Source organism: Dermacentor andersoni, chromosome 5 (genome assembly GCF_023375885.2).
Source record: "Dermacentor andersoni chromosome 5, qqDerAnde1_hic_scaffold, whole genome shotgun sequence".
Taxonomy (NCBI): Eukaryota; Metazoa; Arthropoda; class Arachnida; order Ixodida; family Ixodidae; genus Dermacentor; species Dermacentor andersoni.
The window spans coordinates 195,740,306-195,758,469 of NC_092818.1; the positions used below are offsets into that span (position 1 = coordinate 195,740,306).

The following is an 18,164-nucleotide window of genomic DNA, read 5'->3' on the forward strand; positions in this document are numbered from 1 at the left end:
CAGGCCGACACTCGCTCGCGCCAAGGGTACAGAGCCACTTCGTCCTTCTCGTGGCGGCTCATCTCTTGGGCATCTCGCGGATAATATCGTAATACTACCCCCCCCCCCCCCCCCCCGGCGGCAAAAGCGCCGTCACGGTGCTGTTAAATATCCAAGGCGCTGGAGAGGTGTAGGGCTTGAGTCGGGCGAAGTGGACAACGTCACTGGTTGTCACAGGGGAGGACGTAGTGGACGTGGCTAGAACGATTTCATAGGTGACATCGGTCACTTGGCGGAGCACGCGATACGGGCCTGTGTAACAGGAAAGCAGTTTTTCACAAAGGCCAACTTTACGCCATCGTGACCAAAGCAACACGAGGGTGCCGGGCGCAAAATGGACATCACGGTGATGGAGGTCGTAGCGTTGATTCTGTTTGTCTTGAGACACTTGTAGACGAGCGCGCGCAAGTTGGCGAGCATGGTCAGCATGGGCTATTGCATCACGGGCATAACCGCTAGTTGAAGATGTGGTGGACGGAAGCACAGTGTCCAGTGGTAGCGTCGGTTCTCGGCCATACAAGAAGTAAAACGGGGAAAAGCCAGTAGTTTCGAGACGTGAAGAGTTGTACGCAAAGGTAATGTACGGTAGAGCCAGGTCCCAGTCACGGTGGTCGTCTGAAACGTATTTGGATAGCACGTCTGTAAGGGTGAGGTTCAAACGCTCAGTGAGGCCGTTCGTTTGAGGGTGGTAGGAGGTGATAAAATTATGCTGTATTGAGCAGGCACGCATGATGTCGTCAATGACTTTGGCCAAAAACGTACGGCCACGGTCTGTTAGCAATTGACGCGGAGCACCATGCATCAAAATGATATCATGCAGGAGGAAGTCCACAACATGAGTTGCGCAGCTGGTCGGAAGAGCGCGGGTTACGGCGTAGCGAGTCGCGTAGTCCGCCGCGACTGCAGCCCACTTGTTTCCTGATGTAGATTCCGGAAATGGGCCGAGAAGGTCCAAGCCGACACGATGGATGGGCTCGGCAAGGATGTCGAGCGGGTGCAGGTAACCAGCGGGGAGTTGGGAAGGCTTCTTGCGTTAAGTGGCTGCTATGGTAAATCATATATCCGACTTAGCAATAGCCTATCAATTTCTCTGTCGGTTTATGACGTAACAAATGCCCACGCTCCTTTGCCTTGCGAAACTATCGAGGTGAGGCGGAAGCTTGGCAATGGTGGCCGTACCCTCTGTAAAAGGTTGTAGTAATTTGAGCGGCCAGGCCAAAGATGCCAAAAAATTACTACAGGTAACTAAACTTCCACCAAAAAAGGAAAGAATATGTTTTACCTTTGCTGTCAATCATGGCGGTCACTTGCAGTATCGACCTGCTCAAGTGGCAGCAATGAATTATAACTGATGGAACAACGACGATGACGACGACAACAACAAAAAAATAATAATCTGAACCGTAACACTGATCAGGCGTGCCTCACGCCATATCCTCGCGGTTATGAAATTAGCCCTAAGTAGGCCTTGAAAGAAGGTCAATTGACCCTCCCTCCCCTCCCCCGTAGTTTACACTAGTGCAAGCAGACCTCTCAATTCGTTTCAACTGAATGCATTTTGCACGAGTCCGTTTACCTTAAAATATTTTTCTTTAAGAATTTAAAATGCAAGCTTTACTTTTGGAATTTGTTACGTCCACTTGGCCCCTGTTGGATTATCTATCGTTCATTTTTTTGCTATTGGGGACGAGCTCCACCACTGGAAAAGTTGGCGCCACCGTCGGCATGACGTGGCATGAGGGATCACGTAGACACAGCGGCCGCGTCGGCTGCTTCGGAAGCGTCGAAGCGAGCTGAAAACGAAAGTTTTATGTCCCACCTGCGCTGCCGTTCTGATTAAGTGGCGAGGCTTTCCCGCCTTGGGCGTCTGCTTGGCAACCTTTGAAAGCACTATAATAGATAGAGGCTGCCTTTGGAAACGTGCAGCATGCATGGTAGGCTACTGTTCGGTGCCTCTGTGCCGGACGTACGCAACCAAGCCCGGTGTCAGCCTTATTTACACGTAGCCGCAGGACAAGAAGCTGCGTGAAGCTTCGGCTACAGCCATCGGCTACAACTCGGGTATGCAGCAAGCACAGACGCGAGGAAGATTTCTGCTACGGCGCCGGGACTGCAGTATTCTGTGAGTAGCAGAAAACGCGCAGTGAGACGCTTGTCCGCGCTCGCTGCCCGGCTAATGTCACAACAGTTTGGTCTATGAACTTGTTGGTGCTAGATACTGCCAAGTTCAGTGGAATAGAAAGGTGCGGTAAGAAACACACTAAGAGAAGCATGGCATACGGTCATGTTTGTGTTATGAATTAACGCACTGGATTACGATACAGACGCAGCGGGAAATCGCACGCTGCAGAATACCGATAAACATTCAGTGCGACGCAACTTGAGAAATAATATTGAAACGTCCAAGAATTTAGAAAAAAAGAACAAAGATTGAATCGTTGCAGTGGCACGTCATAGTCGCCGTAGGCATTGAAGTCTCTATAACAAAATTATTTTTGAACAGCTCTAATAGCGTCCACTCAACAATGGTCGATTGTGTACTGTCAAATGCTCATATTCTGTGGCCTAAAGCTCACGGCACCGTGCGACAACGCGCTCGCAGCGAAAGTGAAACTGTGCGCGGAACTGCATGCAGACGCCCAGTCGGTCGCTGCGAACCCGTGTGATCGCTGCATTGAGGCTTCATTTTGTTATGCTCCATTTGTTTATGCAGACAGCCCACTATATGAACATATTTCACATAGTTTGCTCTCAGCGTTTGGCTACCTTTCACGCAAGAAGCCAGTTCGGGAGACTCCATCGCGGCGATCACGCGGAGTGGCGTTCACTACGTATTCGGTAAACAGATCTGTAAACTATACTGTGCTTTCAGTTTGCCCAAGATTATTATTTGAACAGTAAGAAACTTCCCCCGTTTTGAGAGTACCTACAGAAATGTCCAGGAGGGCTGCCGCGCGGTGTTTTTACTGAGCGCCGTAAGCCAAACCTATGAGGAGCGCGCCGCGTGATCCCTCATACTACGCAAGGGAGGCGCTTCCGACAGATGGCGACTCCGTAAGTCCTCGTCCCCAGTATCGAGACACCCGAATGTGCTTCGCATGCTCAGCGCGCACAGCATATGCGATGCAATCTTACGCCACATATTGGCCTGCGTTGTGCGAATAAAGTACACAATGTAGAATCACGTTGCACTTGGAATAAAGCGTGTATCGGTTCAATGCTGTTATCAGACATTTGATATTATCGATGTGTGCGTGTACGTACCCCATATCACCCCTCCTCCCCTTCCACTCATCTGTTCCCCTAAGAAGAAAAGTAAAAATAAGGCAGAAAAAAAAAAGGAAGGAAACAACAACATTCATTATGCCGTGATGGTAACGATAAAATGAAACATCGAAGAAGGCACCGGGCAGGTTTAGGGAAGCCTCACTTTTCCCACCCTCTTGCCAGGTCGTCGTCATCGTCGTCCTTTCCATCACGGACGTGGCCCTTGCTTTGCCAGGTAAAGCTGGTTTTTGAGTGGCACTTAACAATCGGGTAAACCACTATCATATTGGCAACCCAATTATGCTCGAATGGTATTGATTGGCCGTCGAAGTGTTCTTAAGGTGCAGTTTCTGCGTCCACCAACCTTTGCTCAGATAGAAAGAACTCGCACCATTTTGTTTGGCAGCCATTTTATTGTTGATCATACAACAACTGCTTATCAAAACGACGCCTGGGCGAGAGATGGTCTACCAGCACGCTTTGCGTACGTCTAACACGTCGTTGCAGCGAGGCTAGAGCATTTTCACAAAGAGCGCCAGAACGGCCATTAGGACTCCCTGGATGATTGCCAGAACCTGAAAAACACAGCAAACGAAGATTTAGCTCTCTTGCGTTTCCTAACACTCGTATAAGGCGCTAGAGAGCAACGTACTGTCCTTTAGCTGAGCAATACAGATTAAAATACTAGTTATGTTGCACTGGAGTGATGGAATATATGAAAAGTATTACATTGTGGCACCCCTTCTTCTAAACCTACCATAATGGCCATAGTGACGATTCTGTCGTGTCGATATGACAGAGCGATGAAACCATTGACCAGGTACATCAGCGCTCCGCTTCCGTAGTAGGTCACAAGCTGTAAAAGCGATGACTGCTAGTGAGTGGCAATATCATGGAGCGCCGACTTTAGCAGGAGAGTCGTAGCGCCTGTACCAGGATTCCAAACAGGCACAGCGTATGCAGTGAAATTATCGAGTCCAGCTAAATTGGCAGGTTATTGTTCTTTGATGCAAGGAAACTCGTTAGCGAGAGCCACAACTTAGTGTGCCAGAAAAGTGTACGTAAAAGCGATGGCTAAGCCACGACGTCGTCACTCCAGGAAGTGGCTTCGGATGAAATTATCTTCACATTGTTGACAAAAGCATCAGGCTAGAAATTCTTGACGGCTGTCACAAGGTGTGGTGTGCTTTTCAACCGCGCCTTTTTTTTTCGCGCCGTATCCCTTGTTCCATCTTGACTGACCAAGAAATCGCTCAGGCTACAGTTCTAAGATGGCTACGCTTAACTTTCTGACAAAGACGTTTTTTTCGTAGACGTATCGGAAAGAAGCCCTTTCATAAATACTTGAGGTGACGCAGAGGCATCGTCGCTACAAGACTGCGAGTACAGGTGAAGGGAACTGCGGTCATCAGCTGTGGTTTTCCGTGCGAATCAATCATATCGCTATGAAACAGTTACCATGGGAAAAAGATACCTGTTGTGTCTGCGGAGACGACAACTGTACGAGCTTGCTCGGGCTGTTGCCCTTTTGGTCAGCGCTGCGTTGTCGTACAAATGCCAAGAAAGTCCTGAAACAGCAATCTACACCATCATAGCCTGAATTATTATTATTATTATTATTATTATTATTATTATTATTATTGAGGCGACGACGGTGCAGTGAGTGAGTCCAAGACTGGTTCGCTGCCTTTCGATAAGTAAGCTGCCGTTAAAGGCAAGTTCCGCACAGCCAAGTTTACACTGCCTGCGAAGCCGTTGCGTCAGAAGTACTCACATACTTCCTCGTGGGCTCCATGTCGCCCATGAGACCGTGGAGTATAAAGAAGCCTCCATTGAGCAGGTAGGAGAAGCTCAGGTAGTGCAGCATCTGGTATGGGCCGAAGAAGTAGCCATCGATGTTCAGGAGCAGCAAGAGCACCAGGGATATCGCCTGCACGACATAAATTGATATACCATTTGCTGGGAAGTGAATATGAAGTTAGGTTGCTGGACATGTTGCAGTCCTGGAATTTCAAGTCAGTTACCGAGAGCGGATAACGTGCCAAATATCGAGACGTATCGCACTCAGTACGTGGCAGCTAATGACCATAACTCTAATCTTTCATCAGTAAGATCGGCTGTTCCTCAAGGATCTGTACTCGAACCTCTCCTCTTCCTAATCTATATTAATTATCTTCATGATCTCGTAACATCATCTATCACGCTGTTTGCTGACGACTGTGCTATATGCAGAAAAATTTCTAACGCATATGATACTAACGTTCTTCCGAATGGCATTAGTAGCATTTCTGCATTAATTTCGACGTTTGGCTCATGAAACTACTATATCCAAATGCAAGGCACAGAAAGTAACGCGAGTCCCTTCTAAAGCTAACTCGCGTCCATATGCTTTTAATGACTCTCTTTTATCCTTTTTCTCTGTGTATACATACCTTGGCGTACACATCAGCAGTGACCTTTCACGGAAAACGCACACTGAACACATATAAAACAATGGTAATCGCATGCTTGGTTTCCTTCGCCGTAATTTTTCACTTGCTCCGGTTGCTTTAAAATTACTTTTTGTATAAAACAGTCGTTCGAACAAATATGGAATATGCGTCTTCTGTATGGGACCCATTACCCGCCGTGGTTGCTCAGTGGCTATGGTGTTGGGCTGCTAAGCACGAGGTCGCGGGATCGAATCCCGGCCACGGCGGCCGCATTTCGATGGGGGCGAAATGCGAAAACACCCGTGTACTTAGATTTGGGTGCACGTTAAAGAACCCCAGGTGGTCGAAATTTCCGGAGTCCCCCACTACGGCGTGCCTCATAATCAGGAAGTGGTTTTGGCACGTAAAACCCCATAATTTAATTTAATTTGTATGGGACCCAAACATAAAATCATTGATTAATACTTTGGAATTTGTTCGGAATCGTTCAGCTCATTTTATTTGGCTAACTACTTTCGTATATATAGTGTCACAATTATGAACAGAACCCTAGACCTTCCACATCTTTCCATGCGGCGTCATCTTTCTCGGCTCTCCACTTTCCGCAAAATATATTACGCAAACGCTTCACTCAAACAAAGTCTCTTCACTGCTCCAAATTGCATATCAACCCGCATTGATCATCGATTCAAAGTAGGCATTCCAAGTTGCTGAACTAACCAGTATTTTTATTCTTTCCTCTCCAGGGCCAGCTCAGACTGGAACCACGTGTCCGCCTGCATCGTCTCCATTCCTGAACCTGAAGCTTTTAAATCTGCGCTTCTTCATCACCTACGTTAAAACGCTCATTTTTTATTCATTTGTATAAATATTGACCATTCTTATCTGTAATTTCTCAACGACCCTGACAGTAACAAAATAAATAAATGAATAAGTAAGAAACGCACGAGGACGACACATTAAAATTCCCGTAAGTCTCTTCGTGATGTCATATATTTTCGTGAGGTCTCGTGTATGCTAGCTAACGGTTAGTTTAAAACATGATTACATTTGAACATGAATTAAGATTCAACTAAGCAGCTTTTACGCGCTTTTCCGGCATTAAAAAGCCGGTGCTACCGAAAATGTCTCGGAACCCGCGACGTCACAAGGACGCGAAGGTGGCGCAATTTAGGCGCGTAATTTATTAGGCCAGGCTTCGCCGTCATCTTTTCTTTCTTTTTCTTTTCTATTGACTTACCCCTTCAGCCAAATACATGTGCAGGGAGCTTTCACAGAGCAATCTACCCGCCTAGCCTGACTGAGTATTTCTTCTTAGCCTTTCCTGAAATAGGCGACGCTTTCCCAAAAAGAGGCCTCGGCGCACTGCAAATTTACAGAAATTTACAAATTACGGCGCCCCTATAATGCCTATAATTTTCAAGTTTATTGAGAATATTTCTCCTAATTCCCATTCTGGTCATACTCGTAGTTGCATCTCGATAAGTTCGCAAATGGAAACCATTTTAGTCCTCCGGACAGCATTAAGAACAACCGAAATTATCACGAATTTGATAATTTTCTACGGAGCCGCCAAATATGCAGTTTCGCTATTTTCGGCATGTTCCTTCCAAGACATCTTATTACTAGATAAGCTTTACATTGGCATGCCCGAAACGATGCACTGTCGGATACCTCATACAGCACAATTAATAGAATTTGGATAATTTCCCACGACGCACTTAATTATCCCAAACAAATTTGCCGGCACGCCACCCTTGGCATGACCACCGACCTCTCGGAATGTCATTGTGCCTGCTGAAACGAATCTTTCCATTGCTGCGTATGCGCCAATTGGCGCCCCTCTTCTAGATTTTGTGAATACATTTCCGCCGAGATTTAAAGCGGGCGTTCTCCACCGCATCTAGCTGCAAGAACAGTTTCGCTGTGTAGAATTTAAACACGCTGAAGCACTTACTGTTGTTGTCATCGTTGTCATCGCTCTCTTCGTCTGCAAGTATCCGTTTCCTGCGCATCCCTGAAGAACGTGATGTGGTCAGATTTGACAATAATTCGAATTACATTTGCAAGGAACAGCATCCCTAAATGAAGCGTTTGCTCTTTAATTACGGACATGCGCGTAAGCTTGTACATAATTTAACGGTAGAGCAAGCAGAGCGAGACACTTGGGCGTACACTTGGCATGCTTCCAACTCGGGGCCTTTCGAGGGGAGCTGGTGGAGGTATTCACAAATAAGAAGGGAAACAGTGTTATATAAGGTAGAGCTAGTAATGTGGCATGCCATTACTGCGTGCAGTTATTACGGTACCGGTGTGCTCAAAAGTTTTAAACGTGCAAAAGAATCGGAACTACCTGCCATCACTAAAAGCTTAGAACGTCCTACCTTTCCCATTGTGGTGACGTTGTCCTTCCGTCGTTATTCTTTCACAACTAAATGCAAGCACTCATTGAATTATGAACAGTCTTCTTCGTCTTCGCAGCTGCCTCAAATCATCCATACTAAACAGCACTGATTTTCCACATATTACTTCCTTGGCATAGCAGATGGTGATCACTTGAAAATGTGAAGTTTCATTTACCAGAATGCGTCGGCCGAACACCAATCCCTAATGTTCATTCTCACAGGTCTGGTGTAGCTCTTTTCCGTCAATGCTAATATTGTAGTGAGCCTAAAACCATGGAACATTTGATTGTAGAATGTCGTAGGTTTAAAGGGACACAAAAGAGAAAAATTATTACTTTTGTATCAGTAAATTACCCTTCTACAAAAATGCCACTCTCACCGCGACAAGACGCACGGTGAGCCAGAAAGAGCGTAGTGTCATAACAAGAGACTCGAAGTTTCCGCACCGGCTCGCTGTGGCTTCATGGATTTTGACAGCCTCTTCTGTTAGTAGTTCGTCAACGGTGAAAGATTGACTGCAATGTGCTCTATAGAGACTGAACACGGCGAGTTTCGGAAACTTTTGCTGAGCCTAAGTACGAAAAAATACTCTGGAATCCGTGACGTGTCAGTGGCGTCCCGGCTTTGGGGGTTCGACGCGAAATTGAAAAACTGAAACATCGACCTTTATTTTCTGTTGTGATAATCAACCTGTTGTTTCGAAATTAACGAAAACAGAGTTTTCAAAGGACGCTTTATCCGTATAAACTGATTTAGTGGTTTCATTTAGTGTCTATATAACATACTAAGGTAACGACTTCTGGAACGTCTCCTTCACCAGCTTGTATTGGGCCATACGCATCCCGTAATACTCTCTCTTGAGGCATCTGTGTTAGGACACTACAATAGGAACGCATGTGACGCCTATTTAATTTTATAAGCAAATAATAATAAAAAAAAAAACACCATGTTAATTTTCTCTGTGCTCCTTTTTTTTTGTCATCATGAATGCCAATAATATTATTCCAAATTTTCTTCAATATAACCCCAAAATTTATGTTAGCAACGATTACTATCTCTTTAATCTTCTTTAATTTGCAAAATTCTCTTTGTTTTCTTCTTGCCTCCATACTACAGCCCGCCTCATGGCGAATCCCCCACAGTGGGTTGGGCCATAATGGCAGGCACCAAACCAAACCAAACTCAAAGCATGACTCACTCACACGACGGGTACAGGCTACACAGAATTTAATACAAAATATACCATAGTAAGGAAAAAAGTACAAATATGAAAACACGTAAAAGAAAATCTGGTTCATTTCCACAAATAACCAAACAACAAATAAAAGCGCACACATGCAATATTATACTTTCATAGCTAAAAACCTATTTAATAATGCTTTAAACATATGCGTACGCGAATTTCCTTTGCCAGTTCTGTCCAGAGCTGGCAAGGAAAAATTCCATCAGGAGTGACCTCAGGATGATTGTCGATATTAATGCGACTAGCATAGAAGCAATGCAGCGACACACTGTATTGATATCACCGAAATGCGTCATATAGGATATGATAGGAATACCTTTTCTAAAATTCCAGCAACCGACGAGTTAACGCGCCGTGACCTTGGTCAAGCGTCGACCTGGCGTTATGCCCTGCTCTGCACTACCCCACTTCGGCCCGTTTGTGGTGGGTCGTGAGCCTTGTGCTTATCGAGCACACCCAGGGCCTTCTGGACGGCCCATAGTTGAGTGTCATTGTCTATAGACTGCACTACACTCTGAAGTTCGGGCGGGTATGTCCTGGAGGTAGCTTCGGTCGGGAACCTGGACAGTCCCACATGATGTGCCATTGGTCCGCCGGACCCACTGCACAAACACCGCACGCACCACTCGGTTAGAGTTCTGGGTGAAGCACGTGTAGTACTGCCGGTGCGAGGAGTGACCCGGTCTGTATCTGCCTTAGGATGAAGGTCTCCTCCCGACTGAGCGCCGGCTGGGGAGGCGGCATTGTCCGTCGAGCTAAGCGGTAACACTTGGTAACTTCGCCATAACTGGTCACTCGGTCCTTGGTTTCGAACCACCACACGGAACGGTCACTCTCGGGGGCGCGGAGGGTAAGCGCTCGCGCCGCCGAATAGGGCCGTCTCGTTGTGGTTCGGTGAAAATGCACACTCGCCGGCGTGCGCCGGGAACCACTTGATACGGATGGTGCTGCCGCGGTCGGCGGCCGCCGGAGCGCATACTCGCCCATTGGCAATGTTGCGCACGGCTCAATGGGGCCCCCAGTTGAAGGTCCTTTGCAGGTATGTACGGGCATGTATAGATGCACGCACGAACTCTACATGCACAGGTGGTGAACTCAAAAAAGTTCATTGCTGCAAGACAGGCTGAATGAGTAAGGGCAGATGAAAGCGATAAACATCTGTCTTGAAACAACAAACCTTTAGTTGCAAGTCAGTGCTTATTTCTCTATCATAGATGTGTTGCTAAAACATCTTCACACATCTATACAGCAGCAATGGCCAACCAACCAGGCCCACAGATATGAACTTTATGAAATTCTTGAATAATTGCCAAATAGCTATTTTCTTCGATGCGTGACGTAGACGCGACGCGAATAAAATCGCGCTGATGGCCCCATTTTGCTTTCGTAACGTGATGCCAACTGGACGTTCTGCCTAAGAAACTGAAATGAAGGCACTGAACGTAAGGTTCTCGGTAAAGCAAAACAGTTTTCCTCCGCAGTAAAAATAAAGTAGCTAGCTCAAAGCGCATGACTATTCCGTCGAAAACGCTTCTCGCTTCCATCGTCTGCTTCATTACCTAGGATGCGTGTACCCAGGAAACGGAATGAGTCATCGTACGTTGGCGCCAACGCGCTTGTTTTTTACCTCGAGGCAACGTACATGTACGCGACAACCAGTGGTAATGAGCACACGTTCTAGGCCGCGTTATCGCCATAGAGAAAGTTATCGCTATCTCGCGAAACACGACTCAGCCCGACTCGCCCGCCTGGGAAACAGCCGAATATCACCGATAGCGTTGCGCGAGCCAGAGATATCCACTATAGCGCGACGAAAGCGCCGGCGGTGCCATCTCTTGTTCATTTCGCTGGTTATTCGCACCGCAGGAGGAAACTTCAAGGCGCCGCCTTGCGTACACTCCTTTTTATAAAATAAAAATACGCCGTTGTTATAACTTTTGATTGTGCGAAAAGTCATTAATATTGATTACAATACAAACGCAGCAGTGAAAAGTGGACAACGTTGCAGAAAGTTTGCTAGATTCAACCAATATTATTTCGTATAAATGCGTTCTTTTAAAAAATGATGCCCCAAAACACAAATGCCAACACCACCCGAGAGCGATGCAAATACTATGAGCACGCGTTATGAACAAAAGATTTTGATTGCGCCAAACGACGGGTAAAACGTGGCGATGCGCATTCCTCTCGGCCGCCATTGCATATGGCTGCTCATTAGCATAATTCGCGCGGCTCGTCGCACCACAAATTATGGCGGAATATCTCTGCAATGGCGGCCCAGCGCAACGTCACGCAACGTCAAATTGACGTTCACGAAACGGTCCTTCCTGTGACGCTCCCCACAGCATATTCCTTCAGCCATTCAGGAAGCTGGCATGGCGCATATCTTGGATCGCCACCACATATTCGCGAAATTGCAGATGCATTGCACTGGCTTCTGTACGCTACCGCTCACTTTCTTTTTGAAGCGCTAACGTCGAAATACAGCTGCCAAGGACCGCAAAAATGTATTAGCCGATAGAATTTGCAGCTGCACGTCACGTTTCGTCATCTTGATGAAAACGCAAAATTGCATTTTGTAAAACTTCCATTTCCCGGCCCAAATTTCAAGGCCTCTCCGCAGCCAATCAGATAGCCAACATGGCGGATAATGGCGGCAGTGCAGCCGCCATGCGTGTCGAGAATAGCGCCCCAAGTCACCCACTTCATAAATTTCAAGTGCGGCGCTCACCTGTTTCGCTGCTGGTGGTCAGTGCACAGGAGGGCGTTTCCATTTTGCTTCGTTTGCCGTGCTGCCGTAGTTCTTGGCACGGCGGCGGTGGACGGCTTCCGGGCATGGCTGGCAGGTTCGTACGGTTTCTGCAATGTGAGCCTATAACGCTTTCACCTTAAACGAGAATGGAACATTAGTCGGACGTTTACACGGACGTGGACACCAACAAAGTGGTGGCTCTTTGCTTGCTATTCCTATGCTCCAATGCCTTGCCATGGCGTCTTTCGTTGAGAGCTTATGCGCAGGTGCGCCGTCCGTTCAAGCGCCAGGCAAGGAAGAGCGGCACCCACGGGCGCTAGGCGCACGCAAACATGAAGCGTGAAACCAAATCGCACACTGCTAGGCATACGTTCCGTGCGCTTAGCCGAACGGCCGTACGCGCGCCTGCCGGTGCGCGTGTGCAAGAGATGCGAGCTGGCGCGGGAAGAAGGCAAGCGCGCACTGACCGTCAGCTGCGTCTTTCCAACTGAGCATCAGCTGCGAAAAAGTCGAACGCTCCACTTGAAATATGTCAAGCGCGTGACTTGGCCAAGGTATATGTAAACTGGTAGCGAAGCTTCCGTAGAAGCCCACATGTCAAGAAAATGGGGCTCGTTGTAACCGTCGCCGTCTACATATCGTGGGGACAACTAACAGCAAGAAAAAAAATACCGTATTTTCGCGATTCTAAGCACCCCCCGATTTTAAGCACCCCCCCTCTATTTTCGCCAAAAAGTTGGGAAAAAAGTTTGCATGCAAATCTAAGCACCCCCCTATTTGTTAGGAAGAGCGCGTAGTCAAGGCCGTGTTACGTTTCGCCTACGACGCGCGGTATAGCCGGCGCGGATGCAACGGACGCCGGGGCTTCGTTGAAAGCGGCGGACATTTTGGCCCGTTCAGCGCCGCCGCAACGCCTCCCCGCCAAGCGCGACCAGGCATGTTTCAATGCCACGTGTCTTCGTGTGCGCGTGTGTGTGTGTGTGCATGTTGGTGCCCACGCTTGTCAAACCGCGGCAGCCGGGGAGAGGAGCTCCCCCAACTGTGAAGCGAGGAGGTCTGACCGGCGCCGGCCCGGCGGATGCGTCACCTTCTAGTCTCAACGTGCCCGAGCACCGCCGTCACGGGGCCTCATCCCAAGCCGTTCCGTCTTGCCCTCAACTCCGAGAGTATAAAAGCAGCTGCCCCCCGGACGCCGAGAGAGGCTCCGATTTCTTCTGTCGAGTAACGTGCTCCCCCGTCTCTCCACTTCGGTCGACCTGACGGGCCGCTCTTTTGCGATGCTAGAATAAACAAGTTGTTCTGTTAGCAGTCGACTCATGCTTTGCCAGGACCTTCGGATGCTTCCAGTTGTGCCCCAGGCCGCCAGGCCAACGCTACCCTTGGGGCTTGCGACCCATATGCAACAACGGGTGCCAGCGGTGAGATTGCAACAACTGTCTGCCAGCGGTGAGATCGCGACAACGGAGGCCAGCAGCGAAGATATGCGGTTGACTGTATGCTGAGCAGCACAACGACCATCCGGGAGCAGTGCAACGAGCCCTGTGTGATGACTGGTTGCCTGCAGCGGAACGACTGCGCTGAATTCTTGGCTGCGAGGTTTGGTGAGTGCGGGACTTTCTTCTTCTGAGTTTTGCCAGGCTTTTGTTAGTGTCAGAAACAGAGCTGGTAATTGTGGTTGTCGTTGCTGCCGGGTTAGTTTGCGGCAAGACAATAGTAGGCAGTAGAGAAAGCAGCATTCAGAGCAGCCATGGATTTGAAGTCGTTGCGCAAACCGAAATTGCTGGAGCTTGCAAGAGAGTTGGGTCTGGATGTCTCAGACAAACTCGGAAAACCAGAACTGCTAAGGGCTATTCTTGAGTTAGAAGCTGAGGATGACGAGCTGTCGGAATGCCTTGAGACCATTGAGGAGAGGGCAAAAAGACAGGAGCGCGAACTTAAAGAACAGAAAGAGTGAGAGCAACAAGAGAAAGAAAAAGAGCGCGACCGTCAACACGCTTTGGAAATGAAGCGTCTCGAAGTAGAGATGGAACGCGCTCGTAATGGAAGTCAGGCACACGGTGCAGGAGAACGAGTATTGTTCAAAATGACTGACCTGATGCGGCCGTTTAAGCTTGGAGAGGACATTGGTTTGTTCCTGGTTAACTTTGAGCGAACGTGCGAGAAGCAGGGGTTCTCTCGGGAAACGTGGCCACAGCGCTTACTCACTTTGTTACCCGGCGAGGCGGCCGACGTAGTCGCTCGCTTGAAGAGAGAGAAGGCAGAGGATTTCGACCAAGTGAAATCGAGTCTGCTAAAAAAGTACAGGCTGTCAGCGGAGGCGTTCCGTCGGAAGTTTCGGGAAAATGAGAAAGGCAGAAGTGAGTCATATACAGAGTTTGCCTATACAGGCTAATGTCAAACATGCAGGAGTGGCTCAAAGAAGAGAAAGCGTTTGGTGACCACGAGAAAGTTCTGCAGTGTTTCGGGCTGGAACAGTTTTATAGTCGGTTACCTGAGAACGTGCGGTACTGGGTCTTGGATAGGCCAGACGTTAGTACGGTGGCTAAAGCCGCCGAGCTAGCCGAGGAGTTTGTGACGCGTCGGGCTCGCGGAGCTAAGGACGGTCAAAAGGGTGAATTTGGCTCGAAGTTTGAGAGGCCGAAGTTCACGCCCATGAGAGCAAAGGGGGACACACGTAGTGCGGATGTGAGTGAAAGCAGTCCGACCGAACGTAAGGAGACGGCGGCAGCCGAAGCCGAACGCATAAAGCGGTTCGAGACGAGGCAAGCGCGCGTGTGTTATACGTGTCAGAAGCCGGGTCACTTTTCGGCGCAGTGTCCAGAAACAAAAACAAATGTCGTGTTTTTGTCATTATGCAGCACTGACGAGAACATGAAGCTTCTCGAGCCTTACATGCGAGACCTCCTCGTGAACGGGAAAGAGTGCCGAGTGCTTCGCGATTCCGCAGCTACAATGGATGTAGTTCACCCCTCTTACGTAGAACCCGATATGTTCACGGGCGAGTGCGCATGGATCAAGCAAGCTGTGGAAGCTCATAGCGTGTGTCTGCCCGTAGCAAAAGTGCTTATTGAAGGACCTTTCGGAGCACTTGAGACGGAGGCCGCAGTGTCATCTATGCTGCCCCCCCCCCCCCCCCCCCCCCCCAGTACCCGTACCTATTTTCGAACAGGTCCGATCACCTCCTGCGCGAGAAGGGGCTTTTGTTTGGTGAGGCTAGCGTTCAGGCCTTAACCAGATCGAAGGTTCGGGAGCTCGCTGCAAAGGCGGTAGTTGCGGGGCCGACGTTGTCGAACAATGAGAAAGGGTCAGAGGCGCAGCAAGCTGATATTCAGAGCACGTCCGAACTGAATAAAATTGAGCCTGTAGCGTTGAAGGCACCAGATACTGGAGAGGAAATGCCCGACACGGAAAAGTTAGAAGAGCTATCTGCAGATTTGCTCATCGCGCCTACGTCAGACGGACTGAATAGGTTGCTAAAAGTCAGCCGGTCGGCTTTGATAGCCGAGCAAAAAAAGGATGGCAGCCTGGAAAACATCCGCTACAATGTCAAGGAAGGTATCGCCAAGAAAAATGCTCGTTTTGTGGAAAGAGGTGGGGTCCTGTACCGGAAGTATCTAGACCGCAGGGGAGTGGAGTTCGATCAGCTGATCGTGCCTCAGTGCTACCGCCAGGATCTGTTGCGCTTGTCGCATGGGGGTTCGTGGTCGGGACACCTAGGAGTTAAGAAAACTAAGGACCGTCTCTTGCAAGAGTACTATTGGCCAGGGTGTTTTCGGGACGCAGAGCACTTTGTGAGGACATGTGACACCTGTCAGCGGGTGGGCAAACCAGGGGACAAATCGAGGGCGCCGTTGAAGTTGGTACCTATCATTAAGGAGCCTTTTAGACGGCTCGTTATTGATACAGTGGGACCTCTGCCGGTAACAACCACGGGGTACAGACACATTTTGACTGTGATCTGCCCAGCGACAAAGTTCCCTGAAGCAGTGCCGCTTAAAGAACTCAGCTCAGTTGAGATAGTCAATGCACTACTGCCCATATTTGCGCGAGTTGGTTTTCCTGCGGAAATCCAGTCAGATCAGGGCACGGTGTTTACGAGCGCTTTGACGACAGCCTTTCTCGAAAGGTGCGGGGTAAAGCTGTTACACAGCTCAGTGTACCACCCACAGTCGAATTCCGTTGAGAAGCTCCACTCCGTCATGAAGCGCGTGTTGAGAGCATTGTGGTTTGCACAACAAACTGACTGGAAGCTGTGTCTGCCTGGGGTGATGTTTGCATTGAGGACCGCGCCGCATGCGGCTACGGGGTTTTCGCCCGCTGAGCTAGTGTACGGTCGCTCGCTGCGATCTCCGCTTCGCATGCTTCGAGACCGATCACTGCCCTCTCCAATGGCTGCAGACTATCTCTTCCAAAAATGGCCGCCTCCTGCGCTGGAGCTTCGCTTTGCAACAATATTCCTTTGAGGTGCGTTACAAAAAGGGGAGTCTCAACGGTAACGCCGATGGCTTAAGTCGAAGCCCCTAACGTAGGAATCAACCTCAGAGTTGTTTGTTACTGATGTTTTTCTTCCTGAGGTAGGATTTTTAACATATTGCTTTTGTTTAGTGTTTCAAAGTGATGACGTGCTTCCTAGTGCAATTTTCCAATTTGTGGACGCGTTCGGAGTGCTGCTAGACTACTGTAAGGAACTAGGCAGTAGTATACAAGGGGAAAGAGCCTGGCAGGGCTTAGTGAGGGTTGTGCCGTGCTTGCTGACTGAGCGGTTGAGTTTCGGCGTAGTTCTAACGCTTGCTGGGAACGAGAAACAAAAATGGCAACTCTCCCGAAGTCACTTTGCAGTGTCCTGTGTGAACCTGAACGTGAGAACGAGGCCTTCTCTGTGCGCTGCGCTCAAGAAACGCCGAGGGACGACCGACTTCGGTTATGAGCATCATCGAGCGACATCCCTCCGGACAGCGGATGCAGTCCCCTGACCATCGGGATCTCCTTCCCTCGGCGGGGCGGTCTGTTACGTTTCGCCTACGACGCGCGGTATAGCCGGCGCGGATGCAACGGACGCCGGGGCTTCGTTCAAAGCGGCGGACATTTTGGCCCGTTCAGCGCCGCCGCAACGCCTCCCCGCCAAGCGCGACCAGGCATGTTTCAATGCCACTTGTCTTCAAGTGTGCGTGTGTGTGTGTGTGCATGTTGGTGCCCACGCTTGTCAAAGCGCGGCAGCCGGGGAGAGGAGCTCCCCCAACTGTGAAGCGAGGAGGTCTGACCGGCGCCGGCCCGGCGGATGCGTCACCTTCTAGTCTCATGGTACGTTCACACTGAGGAATCCGGCGTCTACAGCGAATGGAATTCTCCTGCCGCCGGATATCGCGTAGTTCACACTGCTTGCGGACCGCGCCGCCGGAAAGACATACAGCGCCATCTGCCCCATAGAGTGCTAACCTCCAATCAAGCTCCGGATATCCCGGATGTTCGCGCGGCTCGAAATTGCGCAGTTGTCTCCGCTCGCGTCGAGTTCGTGTGTTTACGTTGCGCCAAGACAATGATGAACCCCGAGCAAGAAGAGGCAGTACTGCTCGGCCTGTTGGCAAGCACCTTTCTGGCGATGCATGACGCGCAGAAGCATTCGCCGAAGAGACGGCGGCAGCGGCGTTGGTGGGTTCGCCCAGCTCTGCAAGAGCGCGACTCGGCCGCCATCTTTGGAAGTTCTGTTTCGCGCTCCCCGATTGGTCAGCGCCGCGCGGCGGCGAGGCAATCCGGCGGCAGCTGCCGCAAAAATCGGTACGGGAGCGATCGGCGCGGAAGGGGCTATTCCGGCGGATCTTGTCGCCGCCGAACTGGGTTCCGCCGAACTGGGCGCCGCTCAGACGCCGAATGTCTCAGTGTGAACGGGGCGTCAACGTGCCCGAGCACCGCCGTCACGTGGCCTCATCCCAAGCCGTTCCTTCTTGCCCTCAACTCCGAGAGTATAAAAGCAGCTGCCCCCGGACGCCGAGAGAGGCTCCGATTTCTTCTGTCGAGTAACGTGCTCC

The 18,164-nt window shown here is 49.6% G+C and overlaps 1 protein-coding gene across 4 annotated transcripts; it reads right to left on the minus strand.

The window, feature by feature from the left end:
• Positions 1-3,699: 3,699 nt before the first annotated feature.
• LOC129384846 (uncharacterized) lies at positions 3,700-12,606 on the minus strand. 4 transcript variants are annotated; one of them, XM_055070421.2, is made up of 5 exons: positions 12,118-12,606; positions 7,696-7,755; positions 5,085-5,236; positions 4,064-4,162; positions 3,700-3,881 (listed from the first exon to the last, which is right to left on the minus strand). In XM_055070421.2, exons 1-5 carry the CDS (start codon positions 12,221-12,223, stop codon positions 3,819-3,821), a joined length of 480 nt encoding a protein of 159 aa, XP_054926396.1. In that variant the 5' UTR covers positions 12,224-12,606; the 3' UTR covers positions 3,700-3,818. The 4 variants fall into 4 exon arrangements, with proteins under 4 accessions (XP_054926396.1, XP_054926399.1, XP_054926397.1 ...); XM_055070424.2 differs by having other exon boundaries at positions 5,081-5,236; XM_055070422.2 differs by lacking the exon at positions 12,118-12,606 and adding an exon at positions 8,123-8,576 and having other exon boundaries at positions 5,081-5,236.
• Between the last annotated feature and the right edge of the window lie 5,558 nt (positions 12,607-18,164).